The sequence below is a fragment of the Malaya genurostris genome, chromosome 2 (genome assembly GCF_030247185.1).
Source record: "Malaya genurostris strain Urasoe2022 chromosome 2, Malgen_1.1, whole genome shotgun sequence".
Taxonomy (NCBI): Eukaryota; Metazoa; Arthropoda; class Insecta; order Diptera; family Culicidae; genus Malaya; species Malaya genurostris.
In genome coordinates, this window is record NC_080571.1 from 343,559,527 (window position 1) to 343,585,435 (window position 25,909).

The 25,909-nt window shown below is 36.0% G+C and overlaps 2 protein-coding genes across 4 annotated transcripts in view; one reads left to right on the top strand and one right to left on the bottom strand.

The window, feature by feature from the left end:
- LOC131431891 (uncharacterized) overlaps positions 1 to 25,909 on the bottom strand; it is a 161,907-nt gene that overhangs the window by 133,712 nt on the left and 2,286 nt on the right. The gene's annotated exons all lie outside the window — the stretch shown is intronic.
- Positions 10,077 to 11,828, top strand: LOC131431894 (uncharacterized). Its single transcript, XM_058597845.1, has 2 exons — positions 10,077 to 10,313; positions 10,378 to 11,828. Exon 2 carries the CDS (start codon positions 10,392 to 10,394, stop codon positions 11,466 to 11,468), a length of 1,077 nt encoding a protein of 358 aa, XP_058453828.1. The 5' UTR covers positions 10,077 to 10,313; positions 10,378 to 10,391; the 3' UTR covers positions 11,469 to 11,828.

The window sequence follows — 25,909 nt, forward strand, 5'->3', positions numbered from 1 at the left end:
GTACATCAAATTTTGGGTTTGGGAGCATTTTGTTATCATCCACAAAAACCACATAATTTGCTGTTAATGGCATGTATCAAATCAGATCTCTTTCGTTCAATAACATGTGCAGAATTTGGTTCAGGTGAAGCAAATTGCTTCTTAGTTGAAATAATTATTAAATAATTTAATTTGGTCGCGAAACTTATTCCAAAACTGTTAGAAATACTTATTATTTTAAATAATTGAAATATTCTCGTCGGACGCTTTTGTACGATAATGAAAACGTCTCTATCTTTACACAATTTGACACAAATTGTTTTCAAAACCCTTAAAACACGACTAACCAAGAACATAAATCTGATTTTAGAGTCTAGCAAAAAAAAGGACCCTAACTTAGGACTCAAGAAGCCATTCTTCCACATCTTCATAACTATTGAAGAGCTGCTTGCCAAGTGCGTCAGAAATAGATGAAACGAAATAATCGGAAGGTGCCAAGTTTAGAGGGTATGGCGGGTGAGACAATCTAAATTCAGAAATGATGCTGTGTGTGCGGAGCAGTAGTCGTGCTGTCGGATGACATTCTTGTATCTTGAGGAGCACTGTGGTCGGGTTTCGAGCAATGCTTGATTCAATTTCATCATTTGGCTATCGGTAGCGATTAGTATTTACAATTTCTCCTGGTTTGGAAACCTTGTAATTTCGAAGCTATTAGCAAAGTCCTGGCATTACATTCCTTTTGTGGAATTTGGCCTTTCTGTTTCAACAGACTTCGCAGCCGATTCTTAGTGTACAGAATCATTGCATGGGTAGTACTATGAATCCTACTGACACTAAGAATCCTTCCAGGTCGGGGCTCGAACATACGACAGCTGGCTTGTAAGACCAGCGTCCTATGCATTGAACCGCCCACCCGTAGCTATTAGGTTGTGCAATTACTGTCCAAATTAAATCCATTCTTCGGCTCCCGTCACATCCAGTGCAAAAAAAAATCATCTTTTCATGCCGAGAAAGCAAAATTTCGCTCTCCGTTTTTCGCATGTTCTGCATTGTATCATTCAGCTCATGAAAGGCCCATTTTCCTACCTGCCGAACAAGTTCCTGGACTGTAGATGATGAGAAATGGCTTGACGATTATTGTTTAAGCTCTTTGTCATTTGTTTTTGAGTTTGAGTGCTGCTTTCATGAAATAATCCTAGCAACTTAGCATCTTAATTTTTTTAAGTTGACCTGTTCGTTCTTCGTTTTTCGCACTGTCTACACTTTTAAATCGTGTAAGCGAATTTTCACGAACCACGACCGGCAAAGCATGATTCCCGTAAGCTTCAACAAGAATTCGACACAAATTCAGCACTTCTTGTTTGACAAATATAGTAATGAATCAACACTTCCCGCAAATGCTTTTTACTTGGTTTGAATACTGACATGTTTATTTAACTAAATGTATATTCCACTAACGTGGTGTTACAGCAATAAAAGGACGCAATAGTATCAATGTTGAGCTAATCTCTATTTGCGGGGACATTGATTGAAAGAATCCCACATTATTACCTGGCAAAACAAAGCAAAGTCGTGGTTTTTCTGTTCCAACAGACTTCGCCGTCGATTCTTAGCGTACAGAATCATTCTATGGCTGATACTACGACCCTACTTCCACTAAGAATCTTTCCAGGTCGAGACACGAACATATAACAACTGGCTTAAAACACCAGCGCCCTTTGAATTGGACCGCCATCCAGGGCACACCTGGTATATACATCAAACCCATAATTTGTTCACTCTCGTCAGTCGGCTGCCGCTTCGGTCTTGGCCCTGCTTTCCTATATAGTCTTTTATGTCTGAAACGGTACTTACGATTATTACTTTGAAGTTCCCTAATCAATGTAGATATGTTTTGTCTACTAACACTATCCAATCAAATCTATTCTAATTTTTTCTATCTTTGTCGATGTTACGATACGTTTCCTTTTGCCACATTACTATACCGGAGACACCTGTTAATATCACAAGCTAGTAGAGTATCAAGAATAAAGGAATAATAATAATTGTGGCGTTCTCGATGAAGAGAAAGTATTTTCTGCTGTTTGTAACAAGTGTTACAAATTACCTGTATTAATTTTATCATTAGTATGCTAGGTTCACATAGATCATAGCTTACATTTAGTGATTCTCTTCAAAACAATTGAACGTTGGTTTCCTTTGACGAGCCTACTGATAAAGGCTTTGTAACCTATCGATGTAAACGTTAGATTGTGCATATATTTGTATACAATCACTATCTTACTTGCTTTCTACAGTAAAACCTTACTGACACTCAATTCGATATTATTATTACCACAATGATCCACTGTATCTGTAATCGCCATAGAATATGTATTTATAATTTTAGGTTAGGATGTGGTCACTACATTATAAATCAATTCAGTTCTAATTGTAAATATTACCTAAGTAGTTAATCCAATCAATATAATTTTAATCTTTTAGAGTAGTTCAATTCACTAATTTTTTAATTCCAATACAAAATAATTAATATTTTTAATAAGATATAAATCAGCATTTTTTAATAATTCACTGCTCACGAGGTAATCTGTCTTCTTTTGTCTTAATTATTGCCTGATCATAATAAAGTGTTATCGTGTCGTAGTTCACAATTGGTTGATCGAGAAGTGTCGTTAGAGCGCGCACAGTAGTGCCCTCAATAATAATAATATTAATAATAATAATAATAATAATAATAATAATAATAATAATAATAATAGTAATAATAATAATAAAAGTGATAGTTAAAATTGTAGGGCATTTTACTTACCAAAAGTTAGGTAATTATATAAAATACCTATTTTTCTTCATTTTCTTGAGAACATTCTAGGGTCTGTTTCTTGGTCTTAAATCTTCGATGATAATCCTTTGTTTCAGCAGGCTCGGTTTTCGTTAAGAAAATAAAATAAAATAAAATAAAATAATATCAGGTGTTAGTAAGCTTGTTAAATTATATAATGTAAGGATGCGCATTTAACACTAGATTGTCCAGGAAAGTCGCAATATGTAAATAATGGAAGGATTGCTTAAAACTCGATGAACTTTTGTCGTGAATACGACTTACTTTACTATGGGGTGCCTTTTCAAAATTAGCCATATGGAAGAATGGGCAGAACTTAATCGTGAATATCTCGACTTGTAGTAATGGAAGCAACTTAATTCTTTCACTATTTCATAAAAAATGTGATCAGGAATTTACGATAATATTTTGAACAGTGTGAGATAACCACAAACAACTCAAAAATTAAATTTTCTCAAAATTTGAAAAAACAAGGAAAACTCTTTACTTTTGTTTGGGTTTTTCGCGCACGGACGACGATTTTGAGGTAGTCAGACACATATCTTCAACTGACTGCGTATAAAAGGGGAACCGTGGTCAAAATCGATCATTTCTGCTCGTGCGTCGGATAGAAGCAAAGACATCATATTAGCAAGACATCCAGCTCTCAAATTTCCTGAACAAACCATTGGCAACATCCTTTTTTGCGAGCATAGCACCCTCAGGCGAGTCCGCATCGTTTCTCGTACATAGAAGTACGAGAAAGAAATGTCAAATTCGTGCGCGTCAAAATAGTAGCACTGCGCACCCATACAATTGACATGACATGTTGAATGAGACGCCGTGCGATGGCGTTGCTGAACTGAAGATTGAGATCGCTCCAAGCTGACAGGGTCTGATAGAAGCCAACCCATACACAACATGACAGAAACGAGCCTGTTTCATATGTGTTCCACTGAATTCAGGAAGGCGTTAGTGTACCTAAACAATACAGGTGCAATGAATTACGAAAATAAAAGTTTACAAGAGAAACCAGTACTTCATTGTGTTATTTACGGTTACTGTGTATGGTTCCAGCAATATATTTAAAAGGAGCGTAATTTTCATATTGTGACTCACGCAAGAACTTCTGAATGAAATGGAAACATTGTGATTTTTTGTAACAACGTTTTCTCTTTATTCTGAAAAGATGTTGGTAATTGCTGAAAATTTGACAGAAGCTGCTCGATTTTTATCTATATTGTATACAACATTTTCAATCCGGTAGAAGGTGCTACAAGAATTCGAGTCTCTCAATGCATGAACCTCGAGAGAATTTTTCTACATTTCTTCGCTCCACTTCATATTCTGAGTATTTCATGGCCCTTAAAACAAATTTCAGTCTGATAATGATCGCCGCTGTGTGGAATTTACCAAGAGAGAATCGCAAGTTGACAATTATCGCAGAAAATCGAATCGATGCACAGTGGTTCGAATCAATAAAAACGTGGACATAAATCAGTAGCTGCCAAACCGTTCTTTTAATGCATATAGTTGCTTTGAAGAAATTATTTACAAATATATACCGCGTATTTTTATCCTATCATTAATTGTTCATGGCCTACTTTGACAAAAAATGTAACCATAACTTTTTTTTCTAAAGAGATAGACATTTTTTTTCTTCTACAAAGTTTTAGAACTATTAAAAATAATTTACTTTGTCAAATATACCAAAAGTCTAGGTCGCACCGTTTCGGATATACAAAGCGTTTTTATGGCAACCCCCTTAAAATCAGTTTTTTTTCATAAATTGTTTCGAGTTATTTTGTTATGTATACTTTGTTTGGAATAATTGTAGAATTTATAAAATCGCATATTTTTGTTGAAGGTAGTGCATAGGTTTGTTCTTTCCTGGCAAAGTTATGCAACATTTTACCTTTTTGTACCTAGGATAAAACCTTGCACCGAAGCGAAATATGCAACTTTATGCAGCTGATTTTTACAAAATTTATAGGAAAAGATATGCTCAATACTATAAAAAAATTCTAAGTGGAACTCGATGGAACTTTTTTTATGCCATTCCAAAGTTAGTTTTAGTTACTGAATTATGGCAACCCCCTTAAAACTAGTTTTTTAGTCATAACTTGTTTCGAGTAATTTTTTTATGCATACTTCGTTTGAAATAATTGTAGAAAATATAAAATTTCATAATTTTGTAGAAGCTAATGCATAAGTTTATTCTTTTCTGGAAAATTTATGCATAATTTTAGCTTTTTTACATTCATTCCGCGCGTGCGGGTCGTGATTGAAAAATGCACTGCTCCGAAAAAAAATTTGCTCACTCTGAAACTTTGCCAAGATTGAGTTAAACCCCTAAGGTATCTTTTTTCAACAAAAACAAAAGAAATTAGGCTCAAGTTTGGATTTTTTTATTTGTTTATTTATATATTACTTTTTTATTTCTATAAACTATAAAGGTTGTTTTAAGGAATCACTTATTTGAAAACTAAGAAAAAACCGTACATTTCATGCCTTGGACGAATTTTTGTATCTTTGTTATATTTTACAGGCTGTTGAAAAAAGGCTTTGTGTGAAATACCCCATGGATTATTACTATACATGCTATGCACGTATGCAAATATATAAAAGATATTTCTATCCTATTTCCGACTACCAGTCTGGACGCGCGTAAACACGCATAAACAAGTTCATGCTTGCACACGCAACTTAAGCAAATTGTTGCGATTTTTATTTTGTTACTTTTTACAATTGACAATACTAGAATAAATCTAAGTGGAACTAGATGCAATTTTAGGCCTTTTCAAATTTAGTTTTAATTATTGAAAATCCGAAAAATTATCAAAACTTCAACACATATTTAAAAAATGGAAAAATGTTTTCTAGTCAAAATATGATAAAGTATTGTTAAAGTACAAACCTTTACGAAGAGATTTCACGTTTAAACGTGTAAATAAATTGAGTTATCGCGAAGCAACACGATTTTTAAGACGAGATGTTGATCGGGCGACGCTCACTGCAAAAGTGAGTTACAGAAATAGCAGACGCGTGGCGCCCTCTGTTTCTTAACCATTCATGGTTTCAGCATGGCCATAGTGAAAATGAGTCACACGAAGAGTACTCAAGATATTCTCATTAGAAAATAAATTGGATAAGGTACATGTTGGCCTATAAGTATTATTAAAGTTTGCTGCATTAAGTTGCATATTTCGCTTCGTCACAAGGTTTCCTAGGTAGAAAAGGTAAAATTATGCATAAATTTTCCAGAAAAGAATAAACTTATGCATTAGCTTCTACAAAATTATGAAATTTTATATTTTCTATAATTATTCCGAACGAAGTATGCATAAAAAAATAACTCGAAACAAGTTATGACTAAAAAACTAGTTTTAAGGGGGTTGCCATAATTCAGTAATTAAAACAAACTTTGAAAAGACCTAAAAAAAAGTTCCACCGAGTTCCACTTAGATTTTTTTGTATGATATTGGGCACATCTTTTCCTACAAATTTTGTAAAAATCAGCTGCATAAAGTTGCATATTTCGCTTCGGTGCAAGGTTTTATCCTAGGTAAAAAAAAGGTAAAATGTTGCATAACTTTGCCAAGAATAAACAAACCTATGCACTACCTTCAACAAAAATATGCGATTTTATAAATTCTACAATTATTCCAAACAAAGTATGCATAACAAAATAACTCGAAACAATTTATGAAAAAAAAACTGATTTTAAGGGGGTTGCCATAAAAACGCTTTGTATATCCGAAACGGTGTGACCTAGACTTTTGGTATATTTAACAAAGTAAATTATTTTTAATAGTTCTAAAACTTTGTAGAAGAAAAAATGTCTATCTCTTCAGAAAAAATCTCTTCAGAAAAAAAAGTTATGGTTACATTTTTTGTCAAAGTAGGCCATGAACAATTAATGATAGGATGAAAATACGCGGTATATATTTGTAAATAATTTCTTCAAAGCAACTATATGCATTAAAAGAACGGTTTGGCAGCTACTGATTTATGTCCACGTTTTTATTGATTCGAACCACTGTGCGATGATTCGACTTGATGATTCTCATACTAGGTTGCAATATTTAAAAACCCTTGTGTGGAGCATTCACATACATTTTCATAGACACAAATTATTCAAAGGTTATATTCACATAGTTAGAATAAGCGGCAATAGTAAAATGATTCTATCGCAATTATCCACTGCCCATACAGAATCGGATCGCGAAACGAGAATAAGCGACCGTTGGTTGCTTTAGAGGGAATCCCCACAGCAGCGTGCTAGCCGTTGATTCTCAGACGATTCACCGAGAGAAATTCGCTCTCGCACTAGTGTCTATTCTATGTTAAATGAGCCATGCCGGTTTTTTGTTGTTGCGATGATTTCCGATTCTCTTTGATGGCACTGATTCAATCGTGGAAGAGTTGCGAGTGAGCTTTCTTTGATACGATAAAAGCCATCCTTGAAAATAAATATTAATAGTAATTGATAGAGTTAGAAATGAAGTGTTTTTTTAAATGTGGTGTGTGACTAAAGAGTACCTAAGGTATTCAGTTGTATCAATGAACACGCAAATAGTTAGTAGCCATTTATAGGAGCATTTGTTATCATTGGATGATCTTCTAACGACCCGGATAAAGATAAGAGAACCATGGATTTAATCTTGGTTTACAAATTAGTAGTATTGTTGTACAAGATTCAGTGGTATAAATTACTTCACGTTTATTGTTCATTGAAAGGTGATGAACTACTTTTAAACCTTCTATTGATGAAAGAGAAAAATTATACTTATACTTAACCATAGTAACTTATCACCATAATTATTTTATTATTGTTAAGAAATGCTGACAAAATTTATTTTACTTATTTAAATATAAAAATTTAAAGCGCAGATTGTCGAAAAACAGATACGTTATTTCCAAATGTTATTCCATTTACGATGCCATTGTGGAACAGAGAACCAAAACTTTTACTTATATTCTCGATTTATGGGAGCTGTCGAGTTGTGCACGGGTTGATGGAAGCGGACGTCGTGGGAATGATTATTTCAACCAGCAGCTTCGGAGAGTGCCCCTTCTGCGTGGCTAATAACCTCAAACGCAGATGGCAATGAAAGCAGGCCTTTTGCGTGGTATAAAGCCTCAAACGCTTAGGTCGTGCTTTCATTTGGACGTCAATCGTCAGGTGGAGCAGTCGTCAATGCTTTCATTTGGACTTCGGTCGTCAGGTGGAGCAGTCGCTAGTAATAAGAGCAGACCTTTAGCGTTGTGCAAAACCTCAAACGCTCCGGTCGCAGAGCCAGTTTTTCTTTCGAAGAAGATCGATTACATCATCCTGTTGATGGTCGTTTGCATTGGAGCAAAATACAACGGTAAATGGACAACAATGTGGAACATTGCAAAATCAGTCTTTCTAATGGCTCTAAATGTTACCTAAAGAACCATAAAGATTGCTTCTTTGTAAATCGAAAATTAAAATTATCAGTGTAGTGCAAATATAAGATAATTTGATCAGTTTCTTGCAATTTTCTAAATTCTAAATTCTAAATTCAGTTCTAAATTCGCAACAGAGGTTAAAATCGTTTATATCCGATCAGTCTTTATTATCTTAGAAAATTATACAATTTGGCTCTTCTGGGATGCCAGAAATTAATCCCGTACAGCATTTTGACAGTATCTTTTACTAAAATATTGAAATCCGAAATGAAATAATCGACATCAAAATTCGTTAAGGTGCCATTTAGAACCATAATTTTATACCCAAAGAATTATGCGAAATTTTACTTCACTGTACTGTATACGGCCCATTTCTCAACTAGTTGTAGTTTGTAGTAAACTTTCTGCAGATTTGCTATATAAAATGCATAGCACCGGCACAGAAGCCATTCATTTCGAATTTGGCTGTCGTTGTCATCGTGTTCATTATAGTGCGATCGAGAAATCTCCAAGCAAAATACTAAGCTTGTTACCGCAAGCGGAAGAAGCAGGAGACTCCAACATATCAATTTCGCATTCATGAACAACAGGTCATCCTGGAAATAGAAGAGTGAAAGAATAATTCTTTCATTGAAATTCACCTTTGCATTATTCTGTCGCTTTTTGAAAGCAGTTCAATTTTTAATGCGTTCATTTTGCCTCGTAAGTTTCGTTTTTGAAAAGCGAATATGATATCAGACGAAACACTGATAAGCTGAAATCAAATTCATAATCATAGTCAGATTTCGATTCGTTATCATTTTGATGTTTGACTTTGCTCGGGAAGCGATTCGTAATACCTTCCCAGAATTGCAGCTTAAATATTCAAAGCCTTACTGGGAAGCAGATCCCAAATTTTATCATCGAAAGCAATCTATAAGCCCCTTTTGCTTTTCTCGTACAGAAACGCTATGCAATCAATTTAGCTGTTTCCAATTTGTAAGTGCTGTTAGTTACTGTCCAAACGAACCGACTTCGGCTAGATCGGTTATTCTCAGTTCCCCCCGGAAGTACCGGAAAAGGTAATCAAAAATTCCGAAACGGTACTCATTTCATCCGGATTGGACTTCTTTTACATTTTACAAAAACTTCATTATACCCGATTGGGTAGGTATTATTCAAAAATGATTTGAAAGTTTCTTGTAGAATACCACAAAAATGTTTGAGATAAAATGAATAATACGAGAAAGGCATCATCACCCCACCAGGTGGGTTAGAACTGATTTTGTATGGATCTTCTTACAATTTCTCACTATACTAGATATGATTAGAGTTAATGAAAAATGGTTTCATCGATAGATAAAAAGTTTAATTTGAAATTTTATCAGAGCAAAAGTATTTAAACAACGACCGCGTTTGACATTAAGAGAAGTCACTCGAAATCCAAGCAGTGCAAAGGTTCAATCGGTGTTCGGGAAGAAGCGAAATTTTAAGTTTAGTTCTTGTAGCGCTGTAAAAAAATATTCTAATCTGCAGTTTCCAAGAGGAATGTTTTAGCAAGATCAAGGCTTAAGTTTGGAATTGTGAAAAGATTAGGATCGTGCTTAGACTTTCCACACAAGGGAACAGTTTAGGAAACTTTGTGTGGATGACATTTCAAGCCTAAAAGGTAACTTTGTGTGAACAGAACTTTAAATCTACGAGGTAAACAGAAAAGTGTCATTCATTATCTTGATGACAAAAGAAAAATTCAACTTGCATTCCTTTGGCTTAGTAGCACAATTTACGATTTTTTTTTTAAATCTCATGCGAAGATTACGTTTTCAATTACAGTTTTACCATTTCAAACCTCGCGAAAGGATGTATACAGATCTAGGGCTTGCCTTAGCTAGACGTTTCGAAAAATTCAGAAACGATAAACATCATCGTCAATTCAGACATTTTTTCAACTTACTTGCTATCGAGAAGTGCTGAGGTTTGAAGCTAGGCAAAATTGTCTGTAAAATCAACACAACTCGTGGATGTTGCAGTGAAAAATATCCTAAAACTGATTACAACTAGATCACGTGGATTTCATACGATAAAGAAAGCTTATCTCGAGGTAAGATTCAACCAAAAAATAAAACCAAACCTTTCATGATAAAATTTCGTATGAATGTTCACAGGAAACTAACTCACTATGGAACCGATGAGCGTTAGACCAAGTAAACGAGAATACGACACCCCGGCGAAGGATCAATTGAACGATCAGTTAACATTTAACCCGAATCGGAACAGACAAAATAATTTACAAACCCACGAAGATTCGTTCGATGGTTCAATGGACTGTCGTTTGCATCCTTCGACCTTCACTTTAAGATATGTGAGAGAGTTTCGATCACCGGATGGCGAAGAATATATCAGAAAAGACTACAGCACCGGACAGGCCAACGAACTCGGGTTTTCTGCCTGCGTAAGCATAGAATCGATGAAGATAACATTTATTAACGAAGGCTGTCAGATGTTGGTGGACGATGATCTAAAAGCAGAAATAATGATCGCGAAGCCGGAATTATTGGATCAAACACGCAATTTTGAACAGGCAAAGAAAGTTCTGCTGGATCGGCTGCGCGTTGAGAAAGTGCTTTCCGATGGTCTTTTAGTAAGTCGAAACCAACTACGAACAGAATTCCGAGGAACTCTTAAAAATATAGTATCGAAAGCCAATTGTCAGTTAGTCACGGACTGTATTAATTTGAAGAAAATTCTGCAAAAGTACAGTCAGATTGATTATCAGATCGTGTGTAAAACAGTTATCGACAAACAGATATGTTCTGTGGAACTTCGAGAAATCGCAACTAAATTGTATGATGCCGAATGCGGTGTGAAAAAAAGAACTGAACTTCTTCCACCAATTATTATTACACCGGAAACGGACTTTTCTGAATTGAACACAGCCCTGAAGTGGTTAGACTGCACTCTTCAGCACGTGGGAGAGTTTCGTTCATCGGATGGTAAAGAATATATCAGGAAAAATCAGATTAGCAGAAAACCTAACGAACTCGGGTTTTCCGCCTGCTTAAGCTCGGAATCTGGTAAGATAACAATTATTAACGAAGGCTGCCAGATGTCTATGGATGATGATCTAAAGGCAGAAATAATGATCGAGAAGCCGGAATTATTGGATGAAACACGCAGTTTTGAACAGGCAAAGAAAGCTCTGCTGGATCAGATTCGGTTTGAGAAAGTGCTTTTGGATCGTGTTTTGGAAAAATGATACCAACTACTAAGAAGCTGCGTAAACATAAGAAACTTCCAACATGATCGTGTGCCGTTGCTCGGATTGCGTCTGATAAGCAATTTTGGTTATGGAATTAAGTTCGAAGAACTCATGGAACGTGTCAAGTTGAAACTGTTATTAACTGAGCTGTATGATGCCGAATGTTTTTTATTGAGAAGACGTAAACTTTTTCCACACCTTCCAGAATCAAATGTTCCAGAAATTCATAAGGAATTTGCGGACAATCTATACAGACGCAATGCAGAACTTAAAGTCTTTCGACCTGTTCAATTATTCTTTAATGCAAAATTCGCACATAATTTGCTAAGCAAAAGAAATAATTCTTAGCAAAAGAAATAATTCGGTGATCGTTTTTTTTTCAATTAAAATAAATTCACTGTTCAATTTTGTCTCAAGATTTACAGTTCTTCATGGTTCTGAATATCTACTAATCGATTCGTCTCAAACCATGATCACTATTTCACACAATTACACTACCATTGAATGCTGGATGACTTCATAACTAGTAATGTTCACTTGCCACTTGTTTAATTAACGATTAAAAACTTCAAAACATACCCGACAAGCAATAAAAGTCTTCAAAAATATGAGATGAAAGTTTTTCACTTATTTCACTTGATTGTTACTGAGAAATCGAAGTGAGTTCCGTGTTTGGAAATTTTCTTTAATATTATCGCTGCTTTAGGAAGCGGAAACCGCGGTCTAGTAGTCCGAAAATAGTTTTATATATTCACTAACTAACAAGATCTACAAACTAAATGAATTTAGCGGAAAGTTTTATAAAAATGAGTGAGCATCTCGTTTCGCCATAGCTTGTGAAAAAATTCTCATGAAATAGAATTTTTTTTATAATCGCTCTGTAAAACCGAAAAATTCGGAAGTCGGATCTGAATCGATTTTTCGAGGATTTTTTGAAGAATTTGACGACCTTTCATTTGCATCTTAGTTTGTAAAAATCGGTTGAGAAATTTCCGAGAAACTCGAATGCCCTTTTTCTCATATGTGATGTAAACTGTCTTGAGGCAATACACGTCGTTGAAATTTTGAGTGTTTCGTTTGATTAGTCCCAAAACTGCACAGGCCTTCGCAGTAACGCTTGAAAACTGTTAGATGCAACAAAGCTTGCCCAAGTCCCTAATAGACGAAACTCGCTCAACTGAAGCCATCATCAATGAGTATTCGAATATAATTGGAGACTGTACCGGTGAGAAAGTTATCGCATTACATTTCTTAACGTTTACTGTCTTGCCGTTTCTGTCAAACCAATCCATTTGTAGAGAACAGCAACCCACAAGGCTTCTAATGATGCGTTAAATTTTGAGGTCGTCAGAATACATTACTTTAAATGACAACAATTCACTGCGTAAAGATCGTTCACGAATAACACGAAAAGAAGTGGTCCGAGATGGCTCCCTTGGCTCCGTTACACCCGAAGTAACGTGAAATGAATCCGAGAGTGCTTTACTGATGGGTAAAGAACATCCAACATCATGCGTTCGAATACTTTTGGTAAACAGCTTAGAATAGAAATTCCTCTATAATTGGTGACGTCGTGCACGTTTCCAGTTTTGTGAACAGGAACTATTGAAGCTTCTTTCCATTTTGCTGGAAAATCGTGCTCAGCAAGCGAGCGGTTGAAAAGCAGAGATGAAGGTAAAGCCAAAGCAGAAGAACATTGCTTCATGAACGACGGAGGTAACCCGTCTGATCCTGGCCCTTTTGATCCATCGACATGTCGTAGACTGTCAAATCAAGGAGGACAGGAACTCCCGTAGGACTACCAAACGCAGCCTCCCTACGCGAGTGGCAAAGGAAATGGGACAGCTCAACCAAGGGCAGGTGGCTCAATCCAAGAGTCGATTCGACAGATCCCACGGCGAAGTAAACTTTGGTCTGACGCAGTTCCTCACATGTCACGGTTGTTTTAGGTGGTACCTCCACAGGTTCGGCCACGCGGTATCTCCTGCTTGCCCTGGCTGCCCAAATGAGCTTGAGACGACAGAACACGTCCTGTTTGACTGTTCCCGCTTAGAGACACAAAGGAATGGTCTAATGGATGTATGTGGCAGAGAAACTACACCAGAGAACCTAGTCCAGAAGATGTGCCACAGTGAGGAGCACTGGAACGCAGTGTCGACCACGACCTCCCAGATTGCGGGCATCTTGCAGCGGATTTAGAGCGCAGAACAAACATCGCCGGTCGCTAAAGAGGGATCAGCGATCAAGCGTCGGTTCGGGAGTTTTTCCGTTGTCGGAGAACTCTCCGTCGATATAGTGTAAATCCTTTGCCGGGGATTAGTGAACCGGAAGCCATCCTCCAACCGGAATCATGGGAGTGACCCAGGCATCCTGCCGATCGATTCGTTCACGGGTATCGGAAGCGACGGTTACGGGAGAACTTCCATCGCCGGTGTAGGCTAGATCCTTCGCCGGGGAGTAGCCGAGTAGAAGCCACAGCATCGAAGTTGAGTCGTCGGGTCGCCAGTAAACCGGAAGCTACGCTCCAACCGGAATCACACGATCGACCTCGGCACTCATTCGATTTTCCCTTGTGGCAAAACACGAGATTCGGTGTCGGGAGAAACTCGTAGATCCTTCGACGGAGATTGGATGAGTAGATTGCGACGTAACTCCGGTATGGATCGCCGGGGCGTCAGTGAATCGGAAGCCATCCTCCAACCGGAATCACTGGACCGATTCACGGATTTCGGTAACGTCGGTCCCGGGTAAACTTCCATCGTCGGGAAACTTTTCTGTCGGTGTAGGCTAGATCCATCGTCGGGGATTAGCCGAGTAGTTTGTGACGTAGAACCCTGGGTCGTCGAGGCGCCAGCGAACCGGAAGCTAAGCTACAACCGGAATCGCCGGTTCATTAGAGCAGTTCCTTGTGTTGGTTGACTTTAAGGCCTGAACTTCAGGTAATTTTAGGGTGATCCAGACCATCTAAAAATAAACCTCTTAATTGCAAGTGGAATCACGAGTATAGACCGTGATCAATAAGTTCGTTATTGCAATTTGTTATGCTGGTAGATCCTAAGGTCTGAACTCTAGGTGGTTTTTGGAAGACCTAGAATAGTCACAATAAGCAAATGATTTGAACGGGGTATCACGAGCATGGACCATGCACAAGACTCTTGATCATTCACTCGGTTACGCTGGTAGATCTTAAGGCCACTTCCTCATAACTCATCACAATGATCCAATTAACTGAATGTGATACCGCGAGTATGGACCACCAAAAAGAAACTCGCTCATGTTATCGGTTTCGTTGGTAGACCTGAAGAGACCTCTACTCCAAGCAGGTTTTGGATGGACTAGAACTTCCACAGACATTATCACATTAAGTCAATTCTCTATATATAGTACTACGAGAACATCACCAGTCACACGTTCATATACCGATTTCTTTATTCTAGATAATTCTTGGATCTTAACTAGGTTCTATGAAACCAAACAATTCCGTAATGTACATTTCATAAAATTCAATTAACTGAAGCATGTTGGATTGTTTTGTACATGTTAATTCATAATTGCTTGTATTTCGAATAAATTTTGAGACTCTAGTGTTAAATATTTTGACAGAAACTTTTTGCATTCACACTAATTTGAGTACAAATGCCACATGCCGTTCACATCAGGGTTGCCAGGTTAAATTTGAAAGCCGGTTTTTAGAAGTTTATGCAATCAAACAACTTCAGTGGAGGTCGAAAATAAATGAGAGTCACATGGGCGAAAGATGTAAAATTCAAAAATGTACATTCAACATTTGAAAAAAAGTGAAATCCTTGAAAAAAAAACTGCGGGTCCATAAATATTTGCAGCGTTAATTCTGTAAGTTCCGATATAAATCTGCGTATGTGGCAACACTGGTTTTGCATTCGATGTTGATGGTTGTCCAGATCAACTTGTGGTATTTTCCGTTTAGGATTCCTAAAATACGCCCGATTTTCTTCCGTGTTTTAATTCATGTGGAGCCCATTTTTTACACTTTTGATCTTTCTTCTTGGCTTTTTAACCAGGGTGACCAGTGACCAGGAAAATCGAGAGTCGCGTTTCATCGGGAAAAACCGAGAAATATTACTAGCCTAATTATGAGTAACAATTTTTATGATATCTTCTATTCAACAAGTCAAAAATGTTGAAACAGCTCATTGTCCTATTAATTCCCATTGGTGTGAGATTTCAATAGGACTTACAGAATTAAAACAGTTATCCACTTTGACTTTATCCACCGTTTGCAGGGAGTATTTGATTTCCCTCTTTGAGCCTTAGAAAGTTTTAGGTTCATGGTTTGATTTGTTCAGTGAAGCTATGTTTAATTTTCTATTTAGGGGTTATTTTCGCTTTTCTTTTTTTTTTTGTCCGCTGTATCTTAGCGACTTAGACTTATCAGAAGTCAACAATTTGTTAATTTGAATTTGTTAACTCTTATTCGTTTAAAAATGCTAGAACCATAGTTGAAATGGCAGATGGCATCAATTCAACGGGCTGTCATTTTTTAGCTAAGACACACTCCATTTTCATTGAACTATTTTTTCAGTTGGCGTAGCAAAATAAAATATTGTTTTCAACCAAAATGAATAGTTGAATTCAACAGAAGGTGTTCCTAAATTTAAAAATATTTTTATTGATTTCAATTGATATTATTAGTTGATTTTAGCAATAATATTTGTTGATTTTGGTATTAATTTTAGTGATTAAAACGAGATAACTAAAGTCGTTATTGATATCCACATTTTTTTTTTATTTGAACTTATGTCGACAGTTAATATATTTAATACAATATTTCTACTGATAATAGCAAAATAAAAATATTGATCTCAACACAACATTTAATAATTTCTCAGTATATATCACAGAATAACAGAAAAAAATGTTTAAATAAACGCACTTATCCATAGTCATATATTGCACAAGGGATTACCATTTTATTGTTTTTATATCACTTTGTTTTTTTGTTAATTATATAATGAAACATAAAATATTATAATATCAGAACAGTAGACGATACACGACGAAATCAATCTTGAATACAACCGATCTTACAGACTAAAGATTTCGTCGGTGAATGGTGAAATTGGAGAAATGTCAAATTTTTATTTAATTATAGCAGCCCACATTAGATTCTGTCATCTGCAGCTGTCACCAAAAATTGTTCATACTGTATTGACTACTAATCACTAAATGGCACACTATTATCGAAAAAAATTGCATTTGCGATTGTCCTTACTATTATGGCAGGATTAAATACCGTAGCAACTTAACGTGCTGTATTTACGGAAAAGACATAAACGAAAATGAAACTCAGGCAGGTAACTATTTTTATTCAAAATCACTATTTTCTTCATTCAATTGTGCGACAGTGACTCTCTCACTGAAAACTTTAGGCACTCAGAAAGCAAAAACCAAATACAAAAAGTACTCCGGAAGGCGTGGCCCGAGCGAAAACAACATGGAGTTACAGAGAAAAGCAACCGCCTACTACTACTATTCTACGCAAACTGTGATGGGTCTTATTTTCTAGATCCAAAACTACGTTGTGAACAGAAGAAAACATACCTTTCCTCTTGTTTCGATGCAGTTTTCTGCTAAATAAACTAAAGCCAGCTGCAAAGTTGTCATGTTGAAAGATACAACGACTTTCGTTTTACATATACAATTGGAGTAAAGAACACGAAACTCATTTTGACGTGAAAAACATTGTTATTTACATTCATATCAATTGTGTACAAATTCTACACAAAAAAAACACTTTACTAAGAGTTTACGGCATTTTTAGATATCGGTTTGAAAATTTAAATATGTATATATCATAACACATGTGAAAAAACATGAATACAATTTACAAGCAGTTTCAACAAGACTGTCCTTTTTAGCTTTTTAATGGATTGTTTTGCTTTGACACTTCTCATGAGTTTTTGATCAATAATCTTGTTAATAAAACCAATTTAATTTTTGCTTTCTTTGTGCTGCCTTAAAGCAGTTATGGTGACAGTTAGACAGCGGCAATTTTTATGATTTCAACCACAAAATTAGTTGCGAAGAGTTTTCATAGTCTGAGTCTGACCGATGATGGAAATAGGAATGAAACAAGTGTCTGACGATCTTCTGATTTAACCTTGAAACAAGTGCGAAAATTTCGATCCTCGGTTGGCAACGAATTCATCAAGAAGAAAAAGCCAACCGGAGGAAAAATCAGTGAACTAAACTTTTCCGCCCATTTTACAGTGGAAACCGTGGAAATAAAACTGCACGTCTAATGTTGATCGATGATGATCTGCTGGCGAGAGTGACGATCGAGAAACCGGAGTTGTTTTTCCACTACTTATATTGAACCAATAGTTAAACTAGTCAATGAAAGTAAATCTACAAGCGACTTCGTAATCGGAAACGATTAAAATTTGGCGTTTGTCGATTTCGATAAGTTTAATAGCTTCAATGATAAGAATTCAATGTGCGAAGCATTCCAATAATATTTAGAACAGTTTCAGCAGTGCATGTCTTTGGAAAAGGAAAGCAGAGTCGCTTGAATAGCAGTGAAATTGAAAACAACGAACATTCTTCATTTCAATTCTTGGGATGCTAAATTTACGAAGGTCAAGCTCCCAAAAATCTTTGCTGGACTCGCAGCTTTGTGATTTACTTCAACACCTAAAACGGTAAAATTCTCAAATCCGACAGAACCTCACGAATTGCACGGTTCCCAGATTTTATGCATTCTGAGGATGTTAGACGACCCAAAAAGGGGAGTTTCTAAACATTTTTCGGAGATTCCTCCGGGAGAAAGCAAAACGTTGATTATTCGAATGATCGCAATTTTGATGGCTTTGACAGGCCACTCAGTGCGTGTGCTTTGCTACAACGGATATCAAGATGGAAAAAATCGAGCTGACCTGAATCGAGTTTTTACTATTTTGGATGTCGAAAAATGTATTAACTATAGCACTCTTAAGGGTTTTGATAAATCTGGTAGCGAACTATTACATGGCACTCGTGTCCTTTCATCGAGATTCGCGGAGAATTCACCTGAGCGATTGATGACAGGATCCTTAGATAATTCCATGCTTTTGATTGATAATAGAAATGTATTTTGGAGTGATAATTCCTACCTCCAACATTTTGTGATCAAATTACCAGGACTCGATAAAATTCAAACTAAAATATGGAATTAATAATAATTATTTGCAGACATCGTAATTCGTACGATGAATTTGATAAACAAAGAGAAAGTAGAATTCAGGACAACTTAAAATACCTTCCAAGTGCTCACTCTAAACTAACTGAATATAAAGAAGTTTTGCGAACATTTGTGAATACGTTCAAGTTTTAAACAAACGGATTTTACTACACCAACAAAAATATTTTTAGAGAATACGTACCGAGCAAGGAAACCCACATCACCTTAGAATCAATGCATGAAAAAACCGACGTCATCCATCTAGTACTGAAATAATATTGAGAATATAGGTGAAAATGTTCCTTAAATTTAAACTAATTAAAATCAAGAATTTTAACGAACGTCCCAAATAAGCCCAGTAAACTTCCTATTGCAAAAATCCAGTGACGTCTCGTCCTCCAGTGAACTGCATAAACGATCAAATTTTTTTATAAGTTCTATTTATCGATGAAAGCAGGTCGGATGGTGCCGAATATGAAATAAGCCATTTTGTTCACAACAAATATATGACTGCACCGATTCAAGAAGAGAGGAAATTACTCAACTCAGCTCAGCTCTGAGATTTGTTGTTCTCACAGTCAGGTTTGGCACTATTAGGAAACTGTTTCAGTGACTTATGCTCCTGGCAGTTGCAAACGAATTGCTGTCTCAGTTGCAACGTCGAAGCGGTTTTATTTATGAAGTCATTGACAGATTTGTTTAACGTGCAGGGTGCCGAATTCTCTTTTATTGTCTTGAAGATATGAAATAAATTTAATAAACAAAAATCCCATCCAAAAGTATGTTGTTATTTCCCTGCATTTTAAAACGTAAACGAATATCGAATCCTCAATATTTAGTTTTCACTTACAACGAGCTGTTACATGATACATCTGATATCCATACCACATAAGCAGTGCACAACCCGTAAATTTTGTCACGAGACGCCACTGCAAAAATCAAACAGCGTCAAAATTATATTACTTCGAAGAAATTTCCAGTCAATTCAAATTCATTCTTCACACTTTTGCCTTGTTTCTATCTCGATCAGAAGAGTATGTCTCAAGTCAAGAATACCATAATATTTCATACTTTTCAGAATAGCAAAATAGTTTCATGCTAAGTGCACATAAGTATTTTTAACATATGTAAATAGTATTAACTTCATGTCTGCTCAGCGGTTTATTTTGGACCATTAGGTGGCGTTAGCAGTTCAACATAATCTGCTGAACCATTGATGAACTGCTAGGGTAATATTCAAATTGAATAGAGTAGTTTACGAATAATACTTTTCGCAAAATAGTTCCAACAAATTAGTGTAATTCTAGGAAAATTATGATTATGATTAGTTATTTAATTCAAATTGGTTCGATTGAGAGTACATAGCTCCAATACTCTTTCTTTCCCATTTTTACATATTTTTTTAACTAATCCAAGAGCTCGTCGTAAATTCATAATCATAACAAGACTACCATTTCCAGTTAGTAACATTTCCTTCAAAAGATACGTGTATAAGTTTGACAGCTGTCTGATTATTAGTTTGTGAGATATTGCATTTTGAGTGTAGCTACTTTTGTTATTGTGAAAAAAATGGAAAAAAAGGAATTTCGTGTGTTGATGAAACACTACTTTTTGATGAAAAAAAGTGCCGCCGATACCAAAAAATGGCTTGATGAGTGATATCCAGATTCTGCACCGGGCGAAGCAACAATTCGTAAGTGGTTTGCAAAATTTCGTACTGGTCATATGAGCACCGAAGACGATGAACGCAGTGGACGTCCAAAAGAGGCTGTTACCGATGAAAACGTGAAAAAATCCAAAATGATTTTCAATGACCGTAAAGTGAAGTTGATCGAGATAGCTGACACCCTAAAGGTGTCAAAGAAACGTGTTGGACATATTATTCACGAATATTTGGATATGAGAAAGCTTTGTGCAAAATGGGTGCCGCGTGAGCTCACAATCGATAAAAAATAACAACGAATTGATGATTCTGAGCAGTGTTTGGAGCTGTTATATCGAAATAAAACCAATATTTTTCGTCGATATATAACAATGGACGAAACATGGCTCCATTACTTCACTCCGGAGTCCAATCGACAGTCAGCACGATCAGTGGACTGCACGCGATGAACCGAACCCAAAGCGTGGAAAGACTCAACAATCGGCCGGTAAGTTTATGGCGTCTGTATTTTGGGATTCGCATGGTATAATTTTTATCGACTACCTTGAAAAGGGAAAAACTATCAACAGTGACTATTATATAGCGTTATTAGAGCGTTTGAAGGACGAAATTTCAAAAAACGGCCTCATTTGAAGAAGAAAAAAGTTTTGTTTCATCAAGACAATGCACCGTGTCACAAGTCGATGAAAACCATGCTGAAATTGAACGAATTGGGCTTCGAATTGCTCCCTCATCCACTGTATTCTCCAGATTCGGCCCCCAGTGACTTTTTCCTGTTCTCAGACCTCAAGAGAATGCTCGCTGGTAAAAAAAAATTAGAAGCAATGAAGAGGTAATCGCTGAAACTGAGGCCTATTGTGAGGCAAAGGACAAATCATACTACAAAAATGGTATCGAAAAGTTGGAAGATCGCTATAATCGCTGTATCGCCTCTGATGGCAATTATGTTGAATAATAAAAACGAATTTTGGCAAAAAATGTGTGTTTCTATTAAACGATACGAACTTTTCAGCCGAACTGTTACAGTCAGCGCCGTAAGGTCTGAAGATCACGGAACTTAAACTGTCATAAACTACTACAAATGAACACTAATCGAACTAACTCCGTCCCGTACAATAGACCGGTGATTTATGGATCTACTGTGCAATCAAAACGTTCCAAACACGCAATAGAGCGATAGTGTTGTCACATTGCATTCCTAACAACACATTGGCTGACGGCTTGCAAAAATTCCCAAGCATATACAAAGGGGGGCGAATTAAGAACGATTCATACGGTACGTCACTAAAATTTATTTATTTTTAAATAATTATTTATTGGTATATGAGTTGAAAATAAATTATTAAGATTAAAATTGGGTGTTCAGCCACAAGTGGTGAATTTTCAGCCCTATTATATACATGATTTGGTTATTACCATGAAGACATCTTTTACTTCCGCAATTCTGTGATTTTTGTGTAGGGAAAATTCTAAACCTACTAGTATTGTGTCATGAGGAAATGGAACTTATATACTAACTTACTAACTAATACAGAGAGCGAATCGATTCAATTGAAGATTGCATCGATTTTTGTCGGAATTTGCTTATAATATTATGTGACATTACATCTAATGGTTCTATATTTGTGAGTCTGTGTAACTCATTTGTACTAAACCAGGGAGGACGCTTCAAAATCATTTTCAGAATTTTATTCTGAATCCTTTGAAGCGTTTTCTTCCTGGTGGAACAACAACTTGACCAAATTGGTACTGCACAAAGCATGGCTGGTCTGAAAATTTGTTTATAAATTAACAACTTGTTTTTTAGACAGAGCTTAGAATTTCTGTTTATAAGAGGATATAAACATTTAATATATTTATTACACTTTGCCTGGATTCCTTCAATGTGATCTTTGAAAGTGAGTTTTTTGTCATACGTTAAACCTAAGTACTTTGCTTGATCAGACCATGTCAATTCCAAGCCATTCAATTTGAGAATGTGGTTATTGTTTGGGTAAAGAAAAGAAGCTCTTGGCTTATGAGGAAAGATAATTAATTGCGTTTTTGCTGCATTTGGTTTAATTTTCCATTTTGACAGATAACCTAACCTGGAAAGAACGATCAAGTAAATAATTTTGAATCATTTTGATCAAATAAATAGGAAACTGGAAATCAGACATTTTTGCTATTAAACTTTTGTGCCAAACACTGTCGAATGCTTTTTCTATGTCTCGAAGAGCAACTCCAGAAGATTCATTTGCTTTTATCATGTTCGTTACTCTGACAAGTTGATGAGTAGTTGAATGTTCATGACGAAATCCAAACTGCTCTGGTAGAAAAATTGAATTCTCATTTATATGAGACATCATTCTCAACAAGATAATTTTTTCAAAAAGTTTACTGATGGAAGAAAGTAAACTAATTGGTCGATAACTTGATGTTTCTACTGGGTTTTTATCAGGTTTGAGGATAGGAATTACTTTAGCGTTTTTTCATCTTTTTGGGAAGTAAGCTAACGAAAAACACTTGTTGAAAATTTTAACCAGGAGTCTCAAGGCAACATCGGGAAGATTTCTAATAAGAATACTAACAATTCCATCATTACCAGGAGCCTTCATGTTTTTAAGTTTCCTAATAATTGATTTAATTTCATCAAAATTCGTCTCAATAATGTCATCTTGTGATAGCACTTGAGTTGAAATATGATCATATTTCAGTGAGACTTCATTTTCAATAGGACTTTCAAATTAAAATTGTGTACACTCTCGAACTGCTGAGCAAGTTTTTGAGCTTTTTCGCCATTTGTAAGAAGTATTTGATTTCCTGTCTTGAGAGCAGGAATTGGTTTCTGAGGTTTCTTAAGAACCTTAGAAAGTTTCCAGAAAGGTTTAGAATATGGTTTAATTTGTTCAACTTCTTTAGCGAAATTTTCATTTCGCAAAAGAGTAAATCTATGTTTAATTTCTTTTTGTAAATCCTTAACTATGTTTTTCATAGCAGGATCACGAGAACGTTGATATTGTCGGCGACGAACATTCTTCAACCGAATGAGCAGTTGAAGATTGTCATCGATGATAGGAGAATTTCATTTAATTTGAGCTTTGGGAAATGAAAGATTTCTAGCTTCGATAATATAATGATTCAAATTATCAATTGCTGTGTCGATGTCCGCAGAATTTTCTAAAATAGTTTCATGATCCACATGATTTTCAATGTGAGGTCTGTAATCCAACCAATTAGCTCTATGATAGTTGAATATAGAACTAATTGAATTAATTAAAGCTTCGTTGGAAAGTCTGAATGTTACAGGAAGATGATCTGAGTCAAAGTCAGCATGTGTAATCGGTTCACTACAAATGTGACTTTGATCTGTTAGAACCAGATCAATTGTACAGGGTCCGGCACTCGAAGTGTAACCAATTAAAAAGGCCATAAATTCAGTTTGGAAAATTACTTTTACTTAATTCAAAGTACAAAATGTGTAAAAATAATACAAAATTCAGAATCAATTCTCTTTTGCTCGATATGACCACCTTTTGCCTTGACTTGATGACTTGAGAGAGCGAAGGAGTTGCTTCGTTTGGCCGAAAGCGGTCAATTTCCGAACATTGTATTTTCTGACGAGAAAATTTTTCCAATTGAGCAATTCGTAAACTCTCAAAACGATAGGGTTTACTTGACCGACCGTTCATACGAGAATTTGAGTCATCGATTGGCCACCAGGAGGCAGCACCCGCAACAGATAATGGTTTGGGCCGCTGTACCGCAGATGGGCGCTCTCCAATCGTTTTCATCGAGCCTGGCGTCAAGGTAAATGCGACATATTATCGGGAAAGTATTCTGGAGGTTGCTTTGAAGCCGTGGGCAGACAAACATTTCGGTGGCAGACCATGGACGTTTCAGCAGGACTCGGCACCGTCTCACAAAGCTCGAGTGAACCAAGAATGGCTGAAAAACAACGTTCCGAACTTCATCACGTCCACACAATGGCTCTCGAATTCACCAGATGCGAATCCAATGGATTATTCTCTTTGGGCCATTTTGGAGAGCAAATTCCGAACTAAAAGATACACCAGTCTCGAGGCGCTGAAAAAAGTTATTTTCCGCGAGTGGGCCAAAATACCTGCAAGTCACATTCGGCCAAACGATGCAACTCCTTCGCTCTCTCAAGTCATCAAGTCAAGGCACAAGGTGGTCATATCGAGCAAAAGAGAATTGATTCTGAATTTTGTATTATTTTTACACATTTTGTACTTTGAATTAAGTAAAAGTAATTTTCCAAACTGAATTTATGGACTTTTTAATTCGTTACACTTCGAGTGCCGGACCCTGTAGAGAGGTTTTTCACGGAAGAGAAACAAGTCGGATTACTGGGATGAAAAACTGTGAAATAACCAACTGAGAGTTGATTATTAAGTATTTTACCATTACTGTTATATTCAAACAATTATTTAACATCACTGTTAAATTTTAAATTCATTATAATTTTATTTGCAAATTGCCATCCGATTTGAAATGTTTCAAAAAATGATGAAGTCGAATTCATTCGGATGATCATTTGAAAAAGTTGATCTTGTAGGTAGATCATTTTAATTTCAGTTATATCGCCTAAATCGACTTCATTTGAAGAAGCGAATGGCATTGATGGAATATTGGTATGTAGATTTCACCTGTTAGCTAGTGTGCCATTAGAAGAAGACGATTTCGCCGATCTACCTATTAATAAATTGTGTTCGTTAGAAGATGAACTGCAAGGCGGTCCTGTGTTTTGATTATTTACATCAGAAGAATTAAGTGGTAGATTTCTACCTGTCACACTAGCATAACTGATATTAGAAGAAGATCATAAAGAGTTCGATCTACCTGTCAATAAATTGTTTTCGTTAGAAGACGAAAAGGCAGGCGTACCCGTTTTTTGTTTTAATTCCAATTTGCATTAGAAGAATTAGGCGTGGCATTTGTAACTGTTTTTTGATTTTCAGGTATGTTCTGTAAATTTAAGGTCGTTGATTTGACTTTTTGTCTAAGCGAACGAGTGTTTTTTCCCTGACAGGACATTTTAAATAATTGGATTTATGATTTCCATCGCAATTTGAACATGAAAATTTATCAGTGGTTTCATTCATTGGACAAACGTCTTTCGAATGCGATTTACCACAATACAAACACCGTATATCCATATGACAATTTTTGGTTCCATAGCCGAAGCCTTGGCAACGACGACATTGCGTTAAGTTTGCAATACGAATATGCCGTTTATAATGTTCCCAATGAATTTTAATGTGGGATATGAAACGTACTTTTTCTAAAGTTTTCAAATTGTTTACATCACTTCGATTAAAGTGTATTAGATAAAGTTCATGGGAAATTCCAGAGCGTGGAATTTCATAAGTATTACTTCGGAAGGGGCAAAACCAAGCAATTCTTTTAGTTCATTTTTACTTTCATCAGTACTTTGATCATTTGTACTTTTTTCGGTATTTCAACGATATCAAACTAACTAGAGATTATAAGAGGAGAAAGAATATGAAATCATAGAGCCATAGTACTCAAGGAAGAGCAAGGATGTGAAGAATAAAGTGCGGAAAAGTGAGACGT